Source organism: Pectinophora gossypiella, chromosome Z, assembly GCF_024362695.1.
Source record: "Pectinophora gossypiella chromosome Z, ilPecGoss1.1, whole genome shotgun sequence".
Lineage (NCBI taxonomy): Eukaryota > Metazoa > Arthropoda > Insecta > Lepidoptera > Gelechiidae > Pectinophora > Pectinophora gossypiella.
Window position 1 is genome coordinate 16,957,478 of NC_065433.1, and position 23,570 is coordinate 16,981,047.

The 23,570-nt window shown below is 38.5% G+C and overlaps 1 protein-coding gene across 1 annotated transcript in view; it reads left to right on the top strand.

Moving 5' to 3' along the window:
* LOC126379913 (ecdysone-induced protein 78C-like) overlaps positions 1–23,570 on the top strand; it is a 40,645-nt gene that overhangs the window by 7,840 nt on the left and 9,235 nt on the right. The window contains exons 3-5 of the mRNA XM_050028925.1: positions 15,572–15,720; positions 22,881–23,022; positions 23,230–23,502. Coding sequence (XP_049884882.1) covers positions 15,572–15,720; positions 22,881–23,022; positions 23,230–23,502 — 564 coding nt within the window. The remainder of the gene's footprint in view (positions 1–15,571; positions 15,721–22,880; positions 23,023–23,229; positions 23,503–23,570) is intronic.

Genomic DNA, 23,570 nt, shown 5'->3' on the forward strand with positions numbered 1-23,570 from the left:
TTGATATTTGGATCAGATATGGTATGGAATTATCTTGCTACCTATATTGCATTGTCTTTATTTTGAGCGGAATAGGGCCTGTCCACATCACCACGGCACGACGTCGTCGCCGTGGAACGGTGCGGTGCCGTGGCGCGGCACGTTGCCGTAACGTGGGAATTTACGTTGCCGTACCGTAAAAATGTACCTCACGACACCGCAAAGTTACACACACAACAGAAGCAGAATACGTTTTGTGCGGTCCATATCTACAACGAGACTGTTATTTATTTGGTGAAGAATGTACCGAAAGTTTACAAGGCACGGCAACGTGTAACTTTGCGGTGTCGTGAGGTACATTTTTACGGTACGGCAACGTAAATTCCCACGTTACGGCAACGTGCCGCGCCACGGCACCGCACCGTTCCACGGCGACGACGTCGTGCCGTGGTGATGTGGACAGGCCCATAGTAATGGGTGAAAGATGTGTTGTGCCTGGGTGTAATATAACAAAGGTCATCATTTATACCCAAAACCAAAGATAAAAGATGCATAATTGTTATCCATGAAATTAGAATGTTAAACGAAGGCAACGGTACTGTACAGCGCCATCTATATTTTTTGGGGGAAAATAGCCCGGAAAGTCCCTCAATGAGATATATAGTCGTGGGCTTACGTTATGTGTTATGGCATACAATCACGAATATATCCTAACGACAAATATTTTCTTATTTCACACTTTTTAGACCACGATTTTTCTGTACTCAGGTTTTAAATTTTAAACATATAGTTTTTACTAACAAATACAAAACCCAAGCTTATTACTTTTTGCAGGAACAATAAAACCATGACTAACATTTTTCACAATATATTTAATTACTTCCAGTAATTCTGCGAAGCAGGTAACTACTAATATAATTATAATATGTAACAGAACAGCCATATCAGCCTTATAGTAGAATTTGGGCTTGTTTGATTCGTCTTTGACAAACACTCTGGTGCTGCTCATAAAAAAATGGATGTCAATTGAATGTGTATTTCAATCAATTAATGATTTTACATTTGACATTTTATGTTTGGATATTCAAGAAATATAATGTAGTGGTAAAGCTTTAGTCCATATAAGTAATTTAATTTGAAGAAAATTGCATTGCATTTTCGAGGTCTATAAAGCGGCGCTAATAACGCGTCAGCACCACGTTTCTAGAGCCCACAAAAAACATTCAAAGTGTATCAAAATTAAAAACTCTCACTGTTCCGTTTGTGCTGACGCTTCCTGCGAAGGCTGAAGTGCAAGCTCGAACGAAAGCTCAGTGCGGAGTTGGTCGTGACGGTCGGCAGTCGCGAGCGGGGACACGCGCCAGCGAGCGGCAGCGACTAGACGACGGTCATGCGCGGAATATGGACGTGTGGAGCGGCCGCCCGCCCGCCTCATGCGTACACGCCACGGCTCAACTGAACATCGAACCTAACGAAGATTTCGGTCTCAAATTTTTCGAAAATATAGAAGAGACTTCTGCCCCGCCGCTGCAGCAAAAACAAGGTGTGTTGTGTTCGTTACTCTAGCGCCAATGGAGTTGCGGATGATCGGGCAGATTGCGAGGGTTCTTACGTTAATCATAGGTTTAGACGTTCAACGCTTCTTTTTGTCACTAGGTTTACTTATTTACTTTGTAAATGATAAATAACTCAAATATTTATTTGAAAACTTTATATAAGAGATTTTCCAGTAAAAGTTCTTAGTTCGTACGTTAATTTGTCTTCGACTTTTCCTGTTTTTCATAAAGCAATCAAATCTCTTTATCTTCGATCAATCATACACTTATGTGTATTTACCTTATGGTAAAAGAAGTATTACATAATCTTCCTATTGAATCTTCTCAGTTCCTCTAATAAATGTTACTTATTGATAACCTAGGTAGCTTGACGTTATACATAAATTACTTGAAAGGCATTCTTTTTTTTAAATGCTTATAGTACCATCATATTTTGTCTAATATCTGAAATCAACAATGGACTGACAGCTTGTCTTTTTAAATAGTACAGCTGAAGCCAAAATAATCGAATGTCTTTATATACTTTACTTACTTCATTATTATTTCTATGTGTCAATATCTTTTTGTGATATGCATATATATGCGGCCTTCTCGTTTCCATCACACAACAACAATGGTATCGCAGCCAAGCGAGGACTCTATTAATTATGTTAAATCCGCGCGCGGTCCCGTTAGGTATTTACTAGATAGGCGCTACTTTTGCGTTCATTAACTTGCTTTATTTTACCTTCGATTTTATTCTATTTATAGTCATCTTGTACAATCCAACTAGACGTTTCTCTTGCATCTTTTTCTTATTGTTAGAAAATAAACAAATCAATTATTTTGAAAGTCTCTAAATTGCACAAGGATAAATGAGGTACAGCCTCCGTGGTCTAGTGGTTAGAGCGTTAGGCTCAAGATCTGGAGGTCCGGGTTCGATTCCCGATGGGGACATTGTCGAAATCACTTTGTGAGACTGTCCTTTGTTTGGTAAGGACTTTTCTTTTTATGATTCCGTGCTTCGGAAGGCACGTTAAGCCGTTGGTCCCGGCTATAAGCCGTAAAAACACCTCCACCAACCCGCAGTGGAGCAGCGTCGTGGAGTACGCTCCATACCCCCTCCGGTTGATTGAGGGGAGGCCTGAGCCCAGCAGTGGGAGGTATATAGGCAGTTTATGTTATGTTATGTAAATGAGGTACTTTCGAGGCTACGTTTCCTAAGAGAAAATATAGATGACGCTGTTCAGATTTAACGAAGTATTTTTCGACGTGTATTTTGTCATTGCTCGGGGTACTTACATAATTATTCAAGATATAACGTAATGGCAGAAGTTTATATAAAAAAATGTTGTTTGATATTTGGATCAGATACGTATAGAATTATGTTGCTACCTATTGCTTCACTTTATTTGTATCAGAATAATAAAAGATGGAAGATATGTTAGTGTGGCTGAGTGTAATAACAAGGGTCATATTTTATACCCAAATACAAAAATATACTTAAGTTGCTTATGTCTGTCATTCACGAAATTAGAAAGTTAAACGAAGGCAAATCTATACAGCGCCACCTATATTTTTTTTTTGGGAACGTGGCCTGGAAAGGCCCTCATTGCATTGTAGGGTGAATTGTATTTATTTTTGTTTTATCTTATCATTATCACTCTTTTGCACCTGTATTACTGTATTATTATATAAAATAGTTGATAAACTAAGTAAGTGTCTAGTGACAAACATAGAACACACTACTTGATGACTCCGAAGATAAAGATTTTGGCTGACTAATCATTGATATGCAATGTCAGTTTCGGGTTTCGATATTATAATTATATATAACGTAATAAGCAGTATTTGGTTCTATTCAATGCTTTCTTCGTTCGCGTTCAAATTGTTTAGAATATTAAGTACTTAAATTAAAAAAAAAACTTATTAGTAGATAACACGCTATAATAATATGCTACGTAAAAAACGAATTCGCTGCAATTGCCTGAATCGGATTCCCGCTTTGGAATCTACTCCATAACTTTTCCCACTCGGAAGTTATTGCAAACCCGTGTAATGGTCGATCGCGATCGTTGGCAAAGACATGGTGGGAGATCACGGACCGGTGAGACGGGGGAGGGTCGATGACCGCAGACGTTATGCAATGGCGTGAGCCTCTGATAAAGACGCTCGTCGTGATGTTGCACCTTTGCTGTTTATTTGGCTTAGCTAACCTGGCACACTAGGTTATGCTAGGTTAGGGTTCTGTGTAGGCTTTTACTATAAGTCATAATACATCTAATATCACTATTCAGTAGACGCAAGTATGTCGGTAGAGCAGCCGAACAATTATGTAATTACTAGATGATGAGGACAATAAAACGAACGCGATCTTTGGTATGAAAGGCCTGGGGTAGCTACCCTTTGAAGGAACAGTATAAATGGTGCGGATTCCGATATGAACAATATTGAATTCTCCAAGACGGAGGCGTTATTAAAGCGAATAAGAAGAATGGGTTCCGACCTGCATTATTTTATTATCAGTCGAGTATTGGAACGATTTGAATGCAATTAATTGTCGTTCTATTTCTGAAAACATAGGTATGTACTACACTGGTATAATATTGCCGGGCCTGATTTATGGACAGTTTAGGAATAAATAGATTTTCACTTAATACACCACTGTACCTATACAAAATTTTGAGATCACCCTTGCTAGTTTGATTGGAATAACTCGCAGGCCCTGCTTATTAACCGCATTATTCGCGTCATTCTGCTGGTGTTACGAATATAATTATTTGACGTACTTATTGTATTGAATTTAGTCATAATAACAATTATGTTAAGGCACTGGCTCTGCAATGCGATTTGATTATGAAGCGTGCTCGACTGCGGAGCGACATCACAGCGGCTCTCCGATCTAATTCCGCTATCACCCTCAACTGCCCTTTATCACTTTGAACTCCGCTTAACATTGTAGAGGTAAAAGAGAAAACAGATTTTCCCTTACGTAATTATGTATAGGAAAAAGTAGAGCTTTTAAATCAAAACTTTATGTATAACACGTATAAACGGTACAAGATCTCCTCTTCTAATCCAATTTAATTAAATATCCCAGCTTCCTAAAACTAAACTAAAAAACTAGAAATTTAATATTTTATTTATCCATACTATTCACGGATATTATTTATAATCAAGAAAACTCGTAATCCCCGTCGGCTTTGGCGCGATTTGCAGTCACAGTTGTTATTAATAAGTCCTTGATGACGGTGGCTAGCTAGGTGTACTTATTCATTAAATTGTTCAGATTTTTTGATTCTTTGAGTAAAAGCCTGTGCATAGCACTGAACGGGAATTGCATAGGTGATTTATGTATGTATCAGCCAAAGTTATTTATGAAATCTCTTTCTTTTTAACTATTGTGTCTTCAGTCAATATTAAATCTGTGATCGACAGTTATGTTATATGTATTTAGACTTCCATAGATACTTTCCTAGTAATTTTACCTTTACTTGCTTTTATATATTGTTGTTTATCGTACACCCACTGATAGACATCGATGAGACTCAATGTCGCGTTCCATCACTTGCATTGGAAGTGGAGTCCCTCCTACGCATCCATTAGCTACTGTCCACCTCAGACAGGAAGATTTTCTAAAGAGTAACGAAAACAATACTGCTATTGTTCCTTTTAAAATCCAAGATTCAAAGCTTCGTTTGTGTTACCCTTGAAGCTCTAACAACAAATTAATTGTATAAAGAAAGATATAGAGGAAGACATCAGAACATTAACGTTCTCATAAAGGCATTGTTGTTAACACTTTTACTTATATTTGTAAACATGTTCAAGAACTTTTGTTTTATGACAGTTTGGACAAGAATGACTTTTAAACACATCTTTATAATTTTGATTTTACTTTAGGTATCAGTCCTATAATTAGCTACAATATTATCTTATAAAACTTATACGAATATGTCTCCTGGTAATTCCTTGCCGTAAAACTAAATAGTCTTAACCCATACTAAGAAGTATTTTTAATAAGAGCGCTGGTTATATGCTACTTAATCAATCACTTTATTACATAGGTTTTCTTGACTGCAACTGAAATGATGTAGGCCTATACCATAATATACAGTTTAACGATATTGGAAACCCACGCCGATTGCAACTTTCGGATAACACAGCATCTACAAGTTTCTTAAATAAAAATAGTCTTACTGATTTTTCTACTTGATCATTAGAGCACTTGATGACTCTTGGTAGCCACCAACCACTATTTTGACCATCTCACGTATATAGACGGTGTGTTGGTTGAGGGTGTCTTAGAAGAATTAACAAGCTTTCCTGTTACACACGAATTTATTCTAAACTCATTTAAGTTACTTAGTTGTGTATCTTGTAGATAGATACGCCAAGTGACCAATCAATAAGTGTCGTGACACAAAATTATATGACTCAATTTTTCATTTATTGATAAGTACTGCGTGATTTGGTATCTTTCTAAATTATAAATACTTAAATAATTACAGTAGTTAAAAAATAAAAAAGGCCTTGTAAAATTAAAGAATCCTTAATAAATCAGGGAAAAATAGCCACTGGGACAACATAACAAATGAATCTAAAAGTGTTGCATTGTGCCAGATACAAATGCAGCCAGGTACCTAAATTGAAGTTAGGTCGCGTCGCGAGCCGCTGTCCCATTTCCTACATAGGGTTTGATATTTAGGTCATAGTTTTTATTTAGGCATCAGGGTATTGATCGAAGACCCTAATAAAATAGGGCGTTGATGAAAATATTATAGTGGAGCGAACTAAACTATTTGTGAAGCGCTTATTCGTCGAACTTGTTTTTGAATTCTCGAAGAAAGTAAAGTGTTTAAAAGAGATGGTCGAATGGTTCCATATAAATAACATTAGTTTCTGCTAAGTGAGTATTAGATAGAGTACATTGAATAGTTATAATGCCTGCAACTAGTTTCCCAGGGAACCTTACCTTCAATGGAAATAGTTGAAGAAGGCATATTACGTGTTCGAAAGAGATAAAAAGCTTTTAAGAAGTGTGTGCGAGCGAGACGCAGTAACGGTTAGTGCAGGTTCAACGATCTGCTCGTGCGCAGTTTGTTGAACTGCAATCATTGCTTTGGAAAATTATTAGGGCTGACTTGTGGAAGCGCGAAAACGGACCTTTTTACACATTTATATACTAAGTTTATAAATACGTTTTACATGCCTATATATTTTTACACGTTTTATACTAAGTTTTGTATAGCATACTTATATTTCGTTATTATAAACAAAATATGCTTATTTAAGCTATGAACCTAAGGTATACAGGGTGTTATTGACATCGTAACGAATACTAAGGGAATGATTCCGAGAGTCAAGTGAAATTATCCGCCGCAAAAATCATGAGAATTTTAGTATTTCTTTATATATTTTCAGTTCCATACTTTTGCGACGGAAAATTCCACTTGATATCAACTCAAAATCTTGGTCTTAATCATCCCTCAAAGTTTTCGTTATGATATTACTAACACCCCAAACAAGTGAAACCATATAAAGGTCTTCGACATTACGTGATTGTTATTACTTTTGCTTAAATATGAAATTAATTGCACAAGGTGAGATCCCTCAGCGCTCCCCCATTTGTCCAGCCAAGTAGTAAATATGCCATTAGAGGTAAATCTACAGTAAGTCATGAAAGAAGTCTTATTGTCTGTGTAGTTACAGTAAATAATTAGGAACGTGTTTAGACGGTGCCAGCCCTACAGGCAGTCTCCGGGAGTGTTCGCGCCTCTCGTCCCTCCGGAGTGGTCAGAGCGAGACAAAACATTCGCGGAAGAAAGCACCGCGATAGTTACGTAACCCTGCTTTATCGCCATTCGCCGCCGTGCACTACTACCTATAATACCCCTTAAGTAATAATCCTTTACAACCACGTAATGTATTTGTGTATACCTACATAATTTTATATCGTCTTTTGATTAAGACTGCATCGTGCGTATGGCGAGGACGACAAATTAGGTACCTATTTAAAGTCAGATATCAGATGTATGCCTCACACGCACACGGATTCACACTCGAAACGAAATTCAGTAGAGTACGTATGTATATGTTACTAGGTACCTATACTGATCCCAAAAAAATCGAAAAATGTTTTGAGTTTACTTGAAGTGTTATTTTGATGAAAAGACATAAGCTTATGTTTTTTGTGTTTGTATACGTTTTGGACCAAGCAATAAATTGGCGCTCCCCGTTTGAGAAGTGAACCACTAATATTTAAATTTTACATTTAGTTAAATTTAAGTTAAATGACAAAACGTGGAATCCCAACGAAAACATTTTCATATAAAATGATGCCAAGACGAAATCATATCGTTTCGCTGCTACAAGAACTATATAACAGAATGGCAATGAACAGTCAATAAAGTTACCTTACGCTCATAGTGACGGAAGCGATATAGTTTTTTTCACCTTTCGCTCATGTGATGATACTAGCGAAGCGGCAAAGCCACATTATCTTGCCTAATATGTAGTGTTTGTGAACTTAGTTTTTACCCACGACAAAACGGAGCAGGTAGGCAAACGCATATGCGTTTATTGTATGTAGTTAGGGTGTGTAGGGTTAGAAGCTTAGCTCTACCTGAAATCTGGGGGGTTAAAATGGCCACATCGAAGCAATTCATCTAAGAAAGCAATATTGCTATTTGACATTTGTTTGCATTGCGCACTTACTTTTATATATGCGCAAATGTCAAATTGCAATATTGCTTTTTTAGGTGAATTTCTTGGATGTGGCCATTTTAACCCCCCTGATAACTTTTTGACATTGCGATCGATATGATTTCGTCTTTGCATCATTTTACATGAATATTTTTTTTTTTGGAATTTTGCTTCTTTTTGACAGATGCTTAGGCACAGCCACCGCGCCGCAAGCGATAGCGCGAACCGTAAGGGTTTTGACTAATTTTCAAAAATCTTTCTGAAGTTAAAAAAGAAGAAGAAACACTAAATATTGTAATATTGTTATTACAAAATCCATAACAGATAAGTAAATCCATTGATGTGTAACATGTTAGTATGGTAACAGTACGTCAAAATAATATAGGAAAGAATTTCAAAAATCCCACACGCGTTAAGACAAATTCATTAGCCATTACCATCAGCCCATTGCAGTCCACTGCTGGACATAGGCCTCTTCCAGCCATCTTCTGTAAGTCGTCCCGCCATTTTGTCAAGGGTCGACACACGCTGAATTTTCTTAGACACGGTCTCTACTCAAGAACTCGCTTGCACCAGCTAATAATTAATGTGGCCAGCGCACTGCCACTTCAGTTTGCTAACTTTCAGAGCTATGTCGAAGGACGTAATATACGATCCCGACGACCCGATTACTCTAGCCGTAGAGGCAGCCAATCAGCTCGCGACACCAAACACTTCAGGACCCCGATACCGACCCCGCCGGCGTGGTCGACGATTTCCCTCATTCAGCGCTTATCGCTATCGACCCACTAGGGTCGATTAAATCTTTCAAATATTTTTCCTCTCAGACGACGCCCTGAGCCGAGGTTCGCGCCCAACGGGGCACCCTCAGACCTGTTGTCATAAACGTTGTACCGGGTGAGAGCCTCCAGCGCTCCCCATTTGTCCGGCCAAGTAGTTAATGCCATCTGCGGCAAATCTACAATAAGTCACGTCAAAAAAAAAAGAGCTATGAGAGTCGGTAACTTTGGTTACCTGTCGGATGACTTCATTTCGGTAAGACAAATCTAACGAGCCCAAACTCGATAAGGTTACTGATTTTATAACAGCATTTTTTTTAATCCGATCCCATCTTCAGACTCTGGATATCATGTAGCACCAGAGTGCTTATGCTTACCAAAACAACACCTAAATATTTTGCTAGGACCGCTACTGGGTTCTTCTAATTCTTTTATCCACTATTAGGATACAGGGCGCGAACAATATATTTCTACTTCTCGGTATCTTTTGCAGCCTCTGTAGTTTGCCCCCATGAGATGCCGACAGTTTTTAACTCTCGGTCAACCGAGGCTCGCCAAGTCTCTTCGCTCCCCACCACCGGCTGAGCTAGGTTTACCTCACCTCCCCCCTCGGACATAGTTTAAGCGGTTATTACATTACTCTGTCCACCGTGCTAAATGCGTCAAGGTCGCAGATGTGCCGATCAGATTGTGTAGTCTAATAGCAAATCGGTAGGTGCGAAACCATGGTAACCATAACCTCGAGCGAGTTGGTAAGGAGACCATGGTAACCACGATTCTGAGCTAGTGTAATAGCGTCGATTTTCCCAATCTCGATGTCACCTTGATGCATCGCTCTGGATGGACAGGGTAATGTAATAACCGCTTTAGTTTTCAATTGTATGGCGTTAGACGTCACATACACACAAGCGCGTGTACGACAACGTCAATGTGTGGTGTTTGTGTAAAATGAGGCTGTTTGTATGAAGTACGCGTTCGGGGTGTGCTTAGGGCTAAAGAATAAAGTTTGAAAGTTCGTGTAAGACTGAAAATAGATCTGGAAATAATTAACAAGTAACTTTCAGTACAGTCGTGCAACAGAAGCCTACTAACTGGCGTAGAAACGTACTTTAGAGTTTGTTTAGAAACTTGCTCAATTGAAAAACAATATTTTAAGAACGGTACTTATTGCGTTTTGTAACGATATGGCTAAATTCGTCTGATTTATGAAGTCGTATAATAAATCGCTGTTCCTTTGGAAATAGATTATATAAAGCCACTCGAAGGCATATTTTATGTTATTAAATAAATAATAATATAAGTAAATAAATACTAGATCTGGGGCTAACAGATAATAATGGGTTACCTTCAAAAATAACTTTTCCTCGTGTTACCCGATAGCTAGTAAGAATATACGGCCAGTGACTACATAATGTTTACATACAACATTTAATTTTTAGAATTATTTACCTATCAGTGTCAATTTCACCAAACACAAACTTACTTAATTTTATTTTGATAGCTTTAAAAATAGTGCTGGCTTTCACTAACAACAAGTGTGAGGCAACAGGCTAGTTTTAGAACTCTCTCATGAAAATACAATGAATATTATGTCTGCCAGAATCAATAGCCTGTTTTTTTTGACGTGACTTATTGAAGATTTGCCTTAAATGGCATAAAGTACTTGGCCGGACAAATGCTGGGCATTGGGGTCCTGAATTTCTTTGTTTGTTGTCGCCAGCTGATTGGCCTCCTCCATGGTTAGAGTAATCGGGTCGTCGGGATCGTATATTACGTTCTTCGGGTGCCGATACTTTTCAGTAGTTACCGTCCCTAAGTGTATTTGGAAGCCGCAGCTACTAGGGGATTTGGGTGGTGTGAGGCGGAATCGAAAAAACGTTCAGAAGCTAATTTGATCCATTGGGTTGGGGGTTGGCAGACCTAAGTCAATGTGCAGAATCGATAGCGGCATCACTGGAATAATCAATAAATTATGCAATTCGTTTTACTAGACCGCCCTCCACTGGTTACTTAACTCGTGTGTTGTGTAAGTAATCTTATTGTTTATAAAATATGATAACGATCAGTAGAGTTACTTGCAATTAGGTATTCAGATTTAAAAATAAAAATATACAAAATAAGAGGGAAAATAAGGCCACTCGCCGTAGCGAGGGTCTCCGTTCGGAAAGTCGCTGTCAACGTTACAATTCACCAGTACGAGATAAATTATTTTTTCTTTATACATTCCAAGATTTAAAAACTCACGCCCTTAATCCCTTATAAGGTGGGTAGAGCTACAATTAATTAGAAGACAACTTGCAGCCGGTTTTGTTTACGCGGGTGTGGCGGTCATAAGGTTATGATGATGAGCCATTCTTATTACATTTTTCATATTTTTTTTATCGTATTACCTTATATAGAGATTTCTTCAAATGAAAATTGTAACCTAGTAAATTAGCGATTAATAGGGTATCTGACCAAAGATAAATTATAAAATGCTAATCTAGAAATAGAAGCCGGTCGGAGATAATGAAAAATCAATTCATTTTATCAATTTAATTCATTTTAATTTTTGGCTTATTTTCGAATTTTATTTATCAACTAGCTTTTGCCCGCGACTTCGTCCGCGTGGCGTGTTATATAAGAGAGAGATCTTCGTGTGTGTGGGAGTGCATATCAAATTTCAAGCATCTAACTTATGCAGTTTAGATTTTTTCATACATTTTTTTTCCCAATAACTCCCATTTTTCAAAATACAGCCAAAAATAAACTTTATATTTACTAAGGTATGCATGCATGCTAGATTGAATCAATTGATTGAATTGATTTTTTTTTAATTGATTGTTCATTGAGTTTTAATTTTAATACACACTTCCTCTCTTCCCTTCAACGTTGCTGTGCCCTACAGGGTCCATGTTTTAGTTCCTATGCCTATGTAACACCCCATTGTACTACATGGAATGCAATAAATAATTTAATTGAATTGAATTGAAAACATCTATCTTACGCGGTTTCGATTTTTTCATACAAATGTTTTTTTCCCGCTAACTCCCGTTTCCGTGGGAATTTTGCAATATCCTGTTGCAACTAAGGTTTAAGTTAACTAAAGTACCTGCATGCCAAATTTCAAGCGTCTAACTTAAGCGGTTTAGATTTTTCATACAAAAGGATTTTCCCGCTAATTTCCGTTCCCGTGGGAATTCCGGGAATTCCTTTCTTAGTGCACCTCTACGGTACCTAAGCTATGTCCCTTCCAAATTTCAAATGCCTACATTTAGCCGTTCAGGCTATGCGTTGATATGTCAGTCACTGAGTCAGTCAGTTTCTCCTTTTATTTAGATTTGATTTTTTCATACAAATGTTTTTTCCCGTTAACTACCGTTCCCGTGGGAATTTTGTAATATCCTGTTGCAACTAATCTTTAAGTTTACTAAAGTACCTGCATGCCAAATTTCAAACGTCTAACTTGAGTGGTTTAGATTTTTCATACAAAAGGATTTTCCCGCTAATTCCCGTTCCCGTGGGAATTTCGGGAATTCCTTTCTTAGTACACCTCTACGGTGTCTAAGGTACCTGCGTGCCAAATTTTAAACATCTTACTTGAATGGTTTAGATTTTTCATACAAAAGGATTTTCCCGTTAATTCCCGTTCCCGTGGGAATTTCGGGAATTCCTTTCTTAGTGCACCTCCACGGTACCTAAGGTACCTGCATGACAAATTTCAAACGTCTAACTTGAATGGTTTAGATTTTTCATACAAAAGGATTTTCCCGCTAATTCCCGTTCTCGTGAGAATTTCGGGAATTCCTTTCTTAGTGCACCTCCACGGTACCTAAGGTATCTGCATGCTCAATTTCAAATGTCTAACTTGAGTGGTTTAGATTTTTCATACAAAAGGTATTTCCCGCTAATTCCCGTTCCCGTGAGAATTTTGGGAATTCCTTTCTTAGTGCACCTCTACGGTACCTATGGTACCTGCATGCCAAATTTCAAACGTCTAACTTGAGTGGTTTAGATTTTTCATACAAAAGGATTTTCCCGCTAATTCCCGTTCCCGTGGGAATTTCGGGAATTCCTTTCTTAGTACACCTCTACGGTATCTAAGGTACCTGCATGACAAATTTCAAACATCTAACTTGAATGGTTTAGATTTTTCATACAAAAATATTTTTCCGCTAATTCCCGTTCCCGTGGGAATTTCGGGAATTCCTTTCTTAGTGCACCTCTACGTTATCTAAGGTACCTGCATGCCAAATTTCAAAAGTCTTACTTGAGTGGTTTAGATTTTTCATACAAAAGGATTTCCCTTCACTACTCTGCTCCTATTGATTGTAGCGTGATGAAAAGTATACTATGACCTGTCCAGGAGTGTGAAGAATAATTGTACTAAGTTTCATTAAAATCCGTCCAGTAGTTTTTGTTTCTATAAGGAACATACAGACAGACAGACAGACAGACAGACAGACAGACAGACAATAATTTTACTGATTGCATTTTTGGCATCAGTATCGATCACTTATCACCCCCTGATAGTTATTTTGAAAAAATATTTAATGTACAGAATTGACCTCTCTACAGATTTATTATAAGTATAGATGAGTACGACGTTTGACCGCTTTTATTGATGACGTCACATGACAGTATTTCCATACAAACTCCATAGAAAACTTTCGTTTTGACCTATCGTAAACAGTATCTCATTTGACTAGGTTGTCAAGCATCCTATTATGTTTATTTTTCAATTCCTAACGGCCTCCGTGGTCCAGTGGTTGAGCGTTGGGCTCACGATACGGAGGTCCTGAGTTCGAATCCCGGTGGGGATATATCACAAAAATCACTTTGTGATCCCTAGTTTGGACATTACAGGCTGATCACCTGATTGTAAATGTAAGTTAATCCGAAAGTAAGACGATCCGTGCTTCGGAAGGCACGTTAAGCCGTTGGTCCCAGTTACTACTTACTGATGTAAGTACGTAGTCTTTACATGAGTCATGTCAGGGGCCTTTGGCGGCTCAATAGTAACCCTGATACCAGGGTTGTAGAGGTTGGTAACCCAACTCACAATCCACTCGATAGAGAAATAGTACATTTCTGTATGCAAAATTACTCGACTATTATTTGAAAACAACGAGTGTCTACCTCCTGTATTACAGCTAATTTAAATTCTTAAATTAAAGTACTTACCTATTATAATTGAAAAAAACAATGTTACCTAGCTATGTGACGAACTTGAAATTCCGTTTCCCCCTTAACCATTGTTACTTATCGACAGGTGCGCGTTGATGTCTTTTCTATGGAAAATTGCATTGTAGCCAATGTGTATTATTTAGAGTATTTATTAATCTATCGAAAACAATAATTTTGCATTGTAATTAAATTAGAATCCTTCGACACAGCAACAGTAGTAGGTAAACGACAAAAGGGAGACTGGGCATTTTACTATGGATGATTGTAAGTAATAGGGTCAAATAGGGTAAAATGATACGGTAGTTTTAACAAAAATTACATTTAAGTAGTAAGTTAACACGTTGGCTGCGAAGCAATTTTTCATGAACTTTCAGCCAGTGCTTATAAGGCATTTTTGAGGCAAGGTTGAACTTCTTTGCAGTGCGTACGAGACCATTTTGGCTTCACAAAATGTTGTTTCTGAACTGCACCTTAAATATAGCTCACAATGAAAAGTGTCAATATTTGCTTGACATATTACTTGAATAGTTCGCCCAACTATGCTGTTAAAAATATTCTTAGTTGGCAACTGGTTGCGTATTAAGACAAAACATTCTTCATCAACAACTAGTTGCCAACGAAGGAGTAAAATTCTTCCTTTACAATTGTTTGCGAACGCGATTGCGATGGCGCCCGAAGGGGACATTTTGGTGTTAAATAAATGAAAAACATATTATGACATCTGTCCTGCCTCACTGCTGTTCTGCTGTTCTGACATCGCACAGAAGCAGAAACACGCGAATCTTATCAGGTGACTAAGCTTAAGCTAGGAAGTGCGGCCGCCCGCGTCTCTCTCCGCGTGGCTATGAGGCCTACAATTTTTGAGGCAGATAAGACCTTACTCCGCACTTTACAGGATTAATTTCTATTTAGTGCTTATGAGGCCTTTTCCATTAATTTCTATTTAGTGAGGAGCTCGGTGGCGCAGCGGTAAACGCGCTCGGTCTGCGATTGTTGAAGTTAAGCAACTATCGCAAAGGCCGGTCATAGGATGGGTGACTACAAAAAAAAAGTTTTCATCTCGAGCTCCTTCGTACTTCGGAAGGCACGTTAAGCCGTTGGTCCCGGCTGCATTAGCAGTCGCTAATAACCACCAATCCGCACTGGGCCCGCGTGGTGGTTTAAGGCCCGATCTCCCTATCCATCCATATGGAAGGCCCGTGCCCCAGCAGTGGGGACGTTAATGGGCTGCTGATGATGATAAGGCCTATTCAACTTTATATAAATACTTATATAATTAACTACGCCGTATGGCTCATTACGGTTCATCAGCGTGTTTAAGAAACGCATTTTTTACGTTATTTTTAAGAGTTCGAGCTTGCCATCAATGTGACTTACGCAGGCTTAATTTGGATGTGTTAATCACAGAGCAGCAGTTTGCGGCGGACAGCGCAGGCGCAGGCGCGGGCGCGGGTGCAGGCGCAGGCACGGGGGGCAAGGCGGCGGCGCCCTGCAAGGTGTGCGGGGACAAAGCCTCTGGGTACCACTACGGCGTCACCTCCTGCGAGGGTTGCAAGGTAAATCACCACTCAGTCTGTCGCCAATTACTTTTACCTTAAATAAACTTTTTAAAACACATTTTTATTTACTATTTCATTGTACACAACTTCAAGTTCTAACTACCCTTGTACTTGTTAGTACTAAACTTACAATTGCCTGATTGGTCGTACGAAATTATTTGTAACTAGCTTTTGCCCGCGACTTCGTCCGCGTGGCGTGTTATATGAGAGAGAGAGAGATCTTTGTGTGTGTGGGAGTGCATATCAAATTTCAAGCATCTAACTTATGCAGTTTAGATTTTTTCATACAATTTTTTTCCCAATAACTCCCATTTTTCAAAATACAGCCAAAAATAAATTTTATATTTACTAAGGTATGCATGCATGCTAGATTGAATCAATTGATTGAATTGATTTTTTTTTAATTGATTGTTCATTGAATTTTAATTTTAATACACACTTCCTCTCTTCCCTTCAACGTTGCTGTGCCCTACAGGGTCCATGTTTTAGTTCCTATGCCTATGTAACACCCCATTGTACTACATGGAATGCAATAAATAATTTAATTGAATTGAATTGAAAACATCTATCTTACGCGGTTTCGATTTTTTCATACAAATGTTTTTTTCCCGCTAACTCCCGTTTCCGTGGGAATTTTGCAATATCCTGTTGCAACTAAGCTTTAAGTTAACTAAGGTACCTGCATGCCAAATTTCAAGCGTCTAACTTAAGCGGTTTAGATTTTTCATACAAAAGGATTTTCCCGCTAATTTCCGTTCCCGTGGGAATTCCGGGAATACCTTTCTTAGTGCACCTCTACGGTACCTAAGCTATGTCCCTTCCAAATTTCAAATGCCTACGTTTAGCCGTTCAGGCTATGCGTTGATATGTCAGTCACTGAGTCAGTCAGTTTCTCCTTTTATTTAGATTTGATTTTTGCGTACAAATGTTTTTTCCCGCTAACTACCGTTCCCGTGGGAATTTTGTAATATCCTGTTGCAACTAAGCTTTAAGTTTACTAAAGTACCTGCATGCCAAATTTCAAACGTCTAACTTGAGTGGTTTAGGTATTTCATACAAAAGAATTTTCCCGTTAATTCCCGTTCCCGTGGGAATTTCGGGAATTCCTTTCTTAGTGCACCTCCACGGTACCTAAGGTACCTGCATGACAAATTTCAAACGTCTAACTTGAGTGGTTTAGATTTTTCATACAAAAGGATTTTCCCGCTAATTCCCGTTCTCCTGGGAATTTTGGGAATTCCTTTCTTAATGCACCTCTACGGTACCTAAGGTATCTGCATGCTAAATTTCAAACGTCTAACTTGAGTGGTTTAGATTTTTCATACAAAAGGATTTTCCCGCTAATTCCCGTTCCCGTGAGAATTTTGGGAATTCCTTTCTTAGTGCACCTCTACGGTACCTATGGTACCTGCATGCCAAATTTCAAACGTCTAACTTGAGTGGTTTAGATTTTTCATACAAAAGGATTTTCCCGCTGATTCCCGTTCTCGTGGGAATTTCGGGAATTCTTTTCTTAGTACACCTCTGCGGTATCTAAGGTACCTGCATGACAAATTTCAAACATCCAACTTGAATGGTTTAGATTTTTCATACAAAAGGATTTTCCCGCTAATTCCCGTTCCCGTGAGAATTTTGGGAATTCCTTTCTTAGTGCACCTCTACGGTACCTATGGTACCTGCATGCTAAATTTCAAACGTCTAACTTGAGTGGTTTGGATTTTTCATACAAAAGGATTTTCCCGCTAATTCCCGTTCCCGTTGGAATTTCGGGAATTCCTTTCTTAGTACACCTCTACGGTATCTATGGTACCTGCATGCCAAATTTCAAACGTCTAACTTGAGTGGTTTGGATTTTTCATACAAAAGGATTTTCCCGCTAATTCCCGTTCCCGTGGGAATTTCGGGAATTCCCTTCTTAGTGCACCTCTACGGTATCTAAGGTACCTGCATGACAAATTTCAAACATCCAACTTGAATGGTTTAGATTTTTCATACAAAAGGATTTTCCCGCTAATTCCCGTTCCCGTGAGAATTTTGGGAATTCCTTTCTTAGTGCACCTCTACGGTACCTATGGTACCTGCATGCTAAATTTCAAACGTCTAACTTGAGTGGTTTGGATTTTTCATACAAAAGGATTTTCCCGCTAATTCCCGTTCCCGTGGGAATTTCGGGAATTCCTTTCTTAGTACACCTCTACGGTATCTATGGTACCTGCATGCCAAATTTCAAACGTCTAACTTGAGTGGTTTGGATTTTTCATACAAAAGGATTTTCCCGCTAATTCCCGTTCCCGTGGGAATTTCGGGAATTCCCTTCTTAGTGCACCTCTACGGTATCTAAGGTACCTGCATGCCAAATTTTAAACGTCTAACTTGAGTGGTTTAGATTTTTCATACAAAAGGATTTTCCCGCTAATTCTCGTTCTCGTGGGAATTTCGGGAATTCCTTTCTTAATGCACCTCTACGGTACCTAAGGTACCTGCATAACAAATTTCAAACGTCTATCTTGAGTGGTTTAGATTTTTCATACAAAAGGATTTTCCCGCTAATTCCCGTTCCCGTGGGAATTTCGGGAATTCTTTTCTTAGTGCACCTCTACGGTATCTAAGGTACCTGCGTGCCAAATTTCAAACGTCTAACTTGAGTGGTTTAGATTTTTCATACAACAGGATTTCCCTTCACTACCCTGCTCCTATTGATTGTAGCGTGATGAAAAGTATACTATAACCTGTCCAGGAGTATGAAGAATAATTGTACCAAGTTTCATTAAAATCCGTCCAGTAGTTTTTGTTTCTATAAGGAACATACAGACAGACAGACAGACAGACAGACAGACAGACAGACAGACAGACAGACAGACAAAAATTTTACTGATTGCATTTTTGGCATCAGTATCGATCACTTATCACCCCCTGATAGTTATTTTGAAAAAATATTTAATGTACAGAATTGACCTCTCTACAGATTTATTATAAGTATAGATGATTTCTGATTATCATCACATCTTCAAGAATTGAAGCGTCCCTGATGAAACTTTCTCGACCTCTGTGATTGGTCTGATGATTAATTTTCTGGTGTTTGGATGAAGGACGTCTGAAACATACCTACTCGTAGGTACACGATGAGACACATAAACACAAAGCTCATGCACATAGAGGCGGTGTAGGGAGCCATGAAACCATGAGGCAGATTTCAACGCAGCTACCTACCTATTACTAACTCGCATATTACAGCATGCACTTTATTTTTCCGTACTTATTATTGTTCTTAATTAACCTATCTTTTACTCTTGAGAGGATGTACTTAGTTTTATTACTATAGCTACTTCAAACTACATGTTGACAATTAACCAGTATTTTAAAAATATTTTTTTAAATTTAATTATTACTAATAATTAATTAGAAAATGCCGTAATTCGTCGTTTAGTATTTAGTTTTCGGTAATTTGACACTAAAACCGTATATTCGTATTCAACATAATACCTATTTATTATTCGATATATAAGTTTATACAATTATCAACAATATATCACTGTTATGACTGTTGATTAACTGATCTGATTAATATTTTGTACCACATCTTTACTACCATCGGGTGAGAGAATGGCCAGTTGGAAGTGTTTATTTTTTTAAATCTATACTTATAATAAATCTGTAGAGAGGTCAATTCTGTACATTAAATATTTTTTCAAAATAACTATCAGGGGGTGATAAGTGGTCGATACTGATGCCAAAAATGCAATCAGTAAAATTTTTGTCTGTCTGTCTGTCTGTCTGTCTGTCTGTCTGTCTGTCTGTCTGTCTGTCTGTCTGTCTGTATGTTCCTTATAGAAACAAAAACTACTGGACGGATTTTAATGAAACTTGGTACAATTATTCTTCACACTCCTGGACAGGTTATAGTATACTTTTCATCACGCTACAATCAATAGGAGCAGAGTAGTGAAGGGAAATTCTTTTGTATGAAAAATCTAAACCACTCAAGTTAGACGTTTGAAATTTGGCATGCAGGTACCTTAGATAACGTAGAGGTATACTAAGAAAGGAATTCCCGAAATTCCCACGGGAACGGGAATTAGCGGGAAAATCCTTTTGTATGAAAAATCTAAACCACTCAAGTTAGACAATTGAAATTTGGCATGCAGGTACCTTAGATACCGTAGAGGTGTACTAAGAAAGGAATTCCCGAAATTCCCACGGGAACGGGAATTAGCGGGAAAATCCTTTTGTATGAAAAATCTAAACCACTCAAGTTAGACAATTGAAATTTGGCATGCAGGTACCTTAAGTACCGTAGAGGTGCACTAAGAAAGGAATTCCCAAAATTCTCACGGGAACGGGAATTAGCGGGAAAATCCTTTTGTATGAAAAATCTAAACCACTCAAGTTAGACGTTTGAAATTTGGCATGCAGATACCTTAAGTACCGTAGAGGTGCACTAAGAAAGGAATTCCCGAAATTCCCACGAGAACGGGAATTAGCGGGAAAATCCTTTTGTATGAAAATTCTAAACCACTCAAGTTAGACCTTTGAAATTTGTCATGCAGGTACCTTAGGTACCGTGGAGGTGCACTAAGAAAGGAATTCCCAAATTCCCACGGGAACGCGAATTAACGGGAAAATCCTTTTGTATGAAAAATCTAAACCACTCAAGTTAGACGTTTGAAATTTGGCATGCAGGTACTTTAGTAAACTTAAAGCTTAGTTGCAACAGGATATTACAAAATTCCCACGGGAACGGTAGTTAGCGGGAAAATCCTTTTGTATGAAAAATCTAAACCACTCAAGTTAAACAATTGAAATTTGGCATGCAAGTACCTTAAGTACCGTAGAGGTGCACTAAGAAAGGAATTCCCAAAATTCTCACGGGAACGGGAATTAGCGGGAAAATCCTTTTGTATGAAAAATCTAAACCACTCAAGTTAGACAATTGAAATTTGGCATGCAAGTACCTTAAGTACCGTAGAGGTGCACTAAGAAAGGAATTCCCAAAATTCTCACGGGAACGGGAATTAGCGGGAAAATCCTTTTGTATGAAAAATCTAAACCACTCAAGTTAGACGTTTGAAATTTGGCATGCAGATACCTTAAGTACCGTAGTGGTGCACTAAGAAAGGAATTCCCGAAATTCCCACGAGAACGGGAATTAGCGGGAAAATCCTTTTGTATGAAAAATCTAAACCACTCAAGTTAGACCTTTGAAATTTGTCATGCAGGTACCTTAGGTACCGTGGAGGTGCACTAAGAAAGGAATTCCCAAATTCCCACGGGAACGCGAATTAACGGGAAAATCCTTTTGTATGAAAAATCTAAACCACTCAAGTTAGACGTTTGAAATTTGGCATGCAGGTACTTTAGTAAACTTAAAGCTTAGTTGCAACAGGATATTACAAAATTCCCACGGGAACGGTAGTTAGCGGGAAAAAACATTTGTATGAAAAAATCAAATCTAAATAAAAGGAGAAACTGACTGACTCAGTGACTGACATATATCAACGCATAGCCTGAACGGCTAAACGTAGGCATTTGAAATTTGGAAGGGACATAGCTTAGGTACCGTAGAGGTGCACTAAGAAAGGAATTCCCGGAATTCCCACGGGAACGGAAATTAGCGGGAAAATCTTTTTGTATGAAAAATCTAAACCGCTTAAGTTAGACGTTTGAAATTTGGCATGCAGATACCTTAAGTACCGTAGTGGTGCACTAAGAAAGGAATTCCCGAAATTCCCACGAGAACGGGAATTAGCGGGAAAATCCTTTTGTATGAAAAATCTAAACCACTCAAGTTAGACCTTTGAAATTTGTCATGCAGGTACCTTAGGTACCGTGGAGGTGCACTAAGAAAGGAATTCCCAAATTCCCACGGGAACGCGAATTAACGGGAAAATCCTTTTGTATGAAAAATCTAAACCACTCAAGTTAGACGTTTGAAATTTGGCATGCAGGTACTTTAGTAAACTTAAAGCTTAGTTGCAACAGGATATTACAAAATTCCCACGGGAACGGTAGTTAGCGGGAAAAAACATTTGTATGAAAAAATCAAATCTAAATAAAAGGAGAAACTGACTGACTCAGTGACTGACATATATCAACGCATAGCCTGAACGGCTAAACGTAGGCATTTGAAATTTGGAAGGGACATAGCTTAGGTACCGTAGAGGTGCACTAAGAAAGGAATTCCCGGAATTCCCACGGGAACGGAAATTAGCGGGAAAATCTTTTTGTATGAAAAATCTAAACCGCTTAAGTTAGACGCTTGAAATTTGGCATGCAGGTACCTTAGTTAACTTAAAGCTTAGTTGCAACAGGATATTGCAAAATTCCCACGGAAACGGGAGTTAGTGGGAAAAAAACATTTGTATGAAAAAATCGAAACCGCGTAAGATAGATATTTTCAATTCAATTCAATTAAATTATTTAATGCATTCCATGTAGTACAATAGGGTGTTACATAGGCATAGGAACTAAAACATGGACCCTATAGGGCACAGCAACGTTGAAGGGAAGAGAGGAAGTGTGTATTAAAATTAAAACTCAATGAACAATCAATTAAAAAAAAAACAATTCAATCAATTGATTCAATCTAGCACGCATGCATACCTTAGTAAATATAAAGTTTATTTTTGGCTGTATTTTGAAAAATGGGAGTTATTGGGAAAAAAAAATGTACTTATGAAAAAATCTAAACTGCATAAGTATGCACTCCCACACACACAAAGATCTCTCTCTTATATAACACGCCACGCGGACGAAGTCGCGGGCAAAAGCTAGTTTAAAATAAACTGGTTATTTTGATTACTTTCTGAGATCGTTTAGTTAGACGTAGCTCCGAACCGAAGACTTAATCACAATTGGAAGCATATTTACCTGTTACCTACATAAAAGATAATTAGTAAAATACCTAAAAATATTTCAACATTACTTATTATTTTTAAATTAATTAACTGTTGTTTTGATGGTCTCGGTTTTATATAGGTAACTAGTTATATAGGTAATGTTTGAGACGAACTTAATTATTATCCCATAACAAGCTATGCTATGTTAGCATGAATTAGATACCTACATTTTGAATAAGTAGATTGCTATTAATTGCAAAACCGTAATTCCGAATTAGTCTTCACTCGGACTTAGACTTTAGGACACCCTTTTGATTGCAGGGCTTCTTCAGACGAAGCATACAGAAACAAATAGAGTACCGCTGCCTCAGGGACGGAAAGTGCATCGTTATACGACTAAACAGGAATCGGTGTCAGTTCTGCAGATTCAAAAAGTGCCTAGCTGTCGGCATGAGTCGAGACTGTAAGTACATACCTACCCGTTTGAACACTGCCGACCAAAAGTGAGGGCAGAAATAGATCAACGAACGAACGTGATACATCGTCACATCTATTTTCCAATTGAACGGTCGAGCCCCAATACGAGTTGCATTATGCAGTCAGATGCACCGACCCAATTCGTTCGCACACTTTGTCGATATTGTCGTTTCACTAATGAATATTTCTCCAGCCGTGAGGTACGGACGAGTCCCGAAGAGGCCGAGGGAAGTGGTGAGCAACGATAGCATGCCCGACCTGGCGCGCAACTTGAGCTCGTCAGGGATCATCCCCATCCCGGGTATCGAGGACATGGACCCGGAGACACTTCGCCACGGCGTGGCCAAGGAGTTGATCAAGATGGTGTCGGCGGCGCACCGCGGCAACAACACCTACACGGAGGAGCTGCGCCGCACGCTGCACCACCACACCATCATGCTCAAGATCGACGACTCCGATAACGAAGGTATTTACCACACATTATTTTTCAACTACTTACATATTTAGCAACATTCTAAAACGTATACTTACATT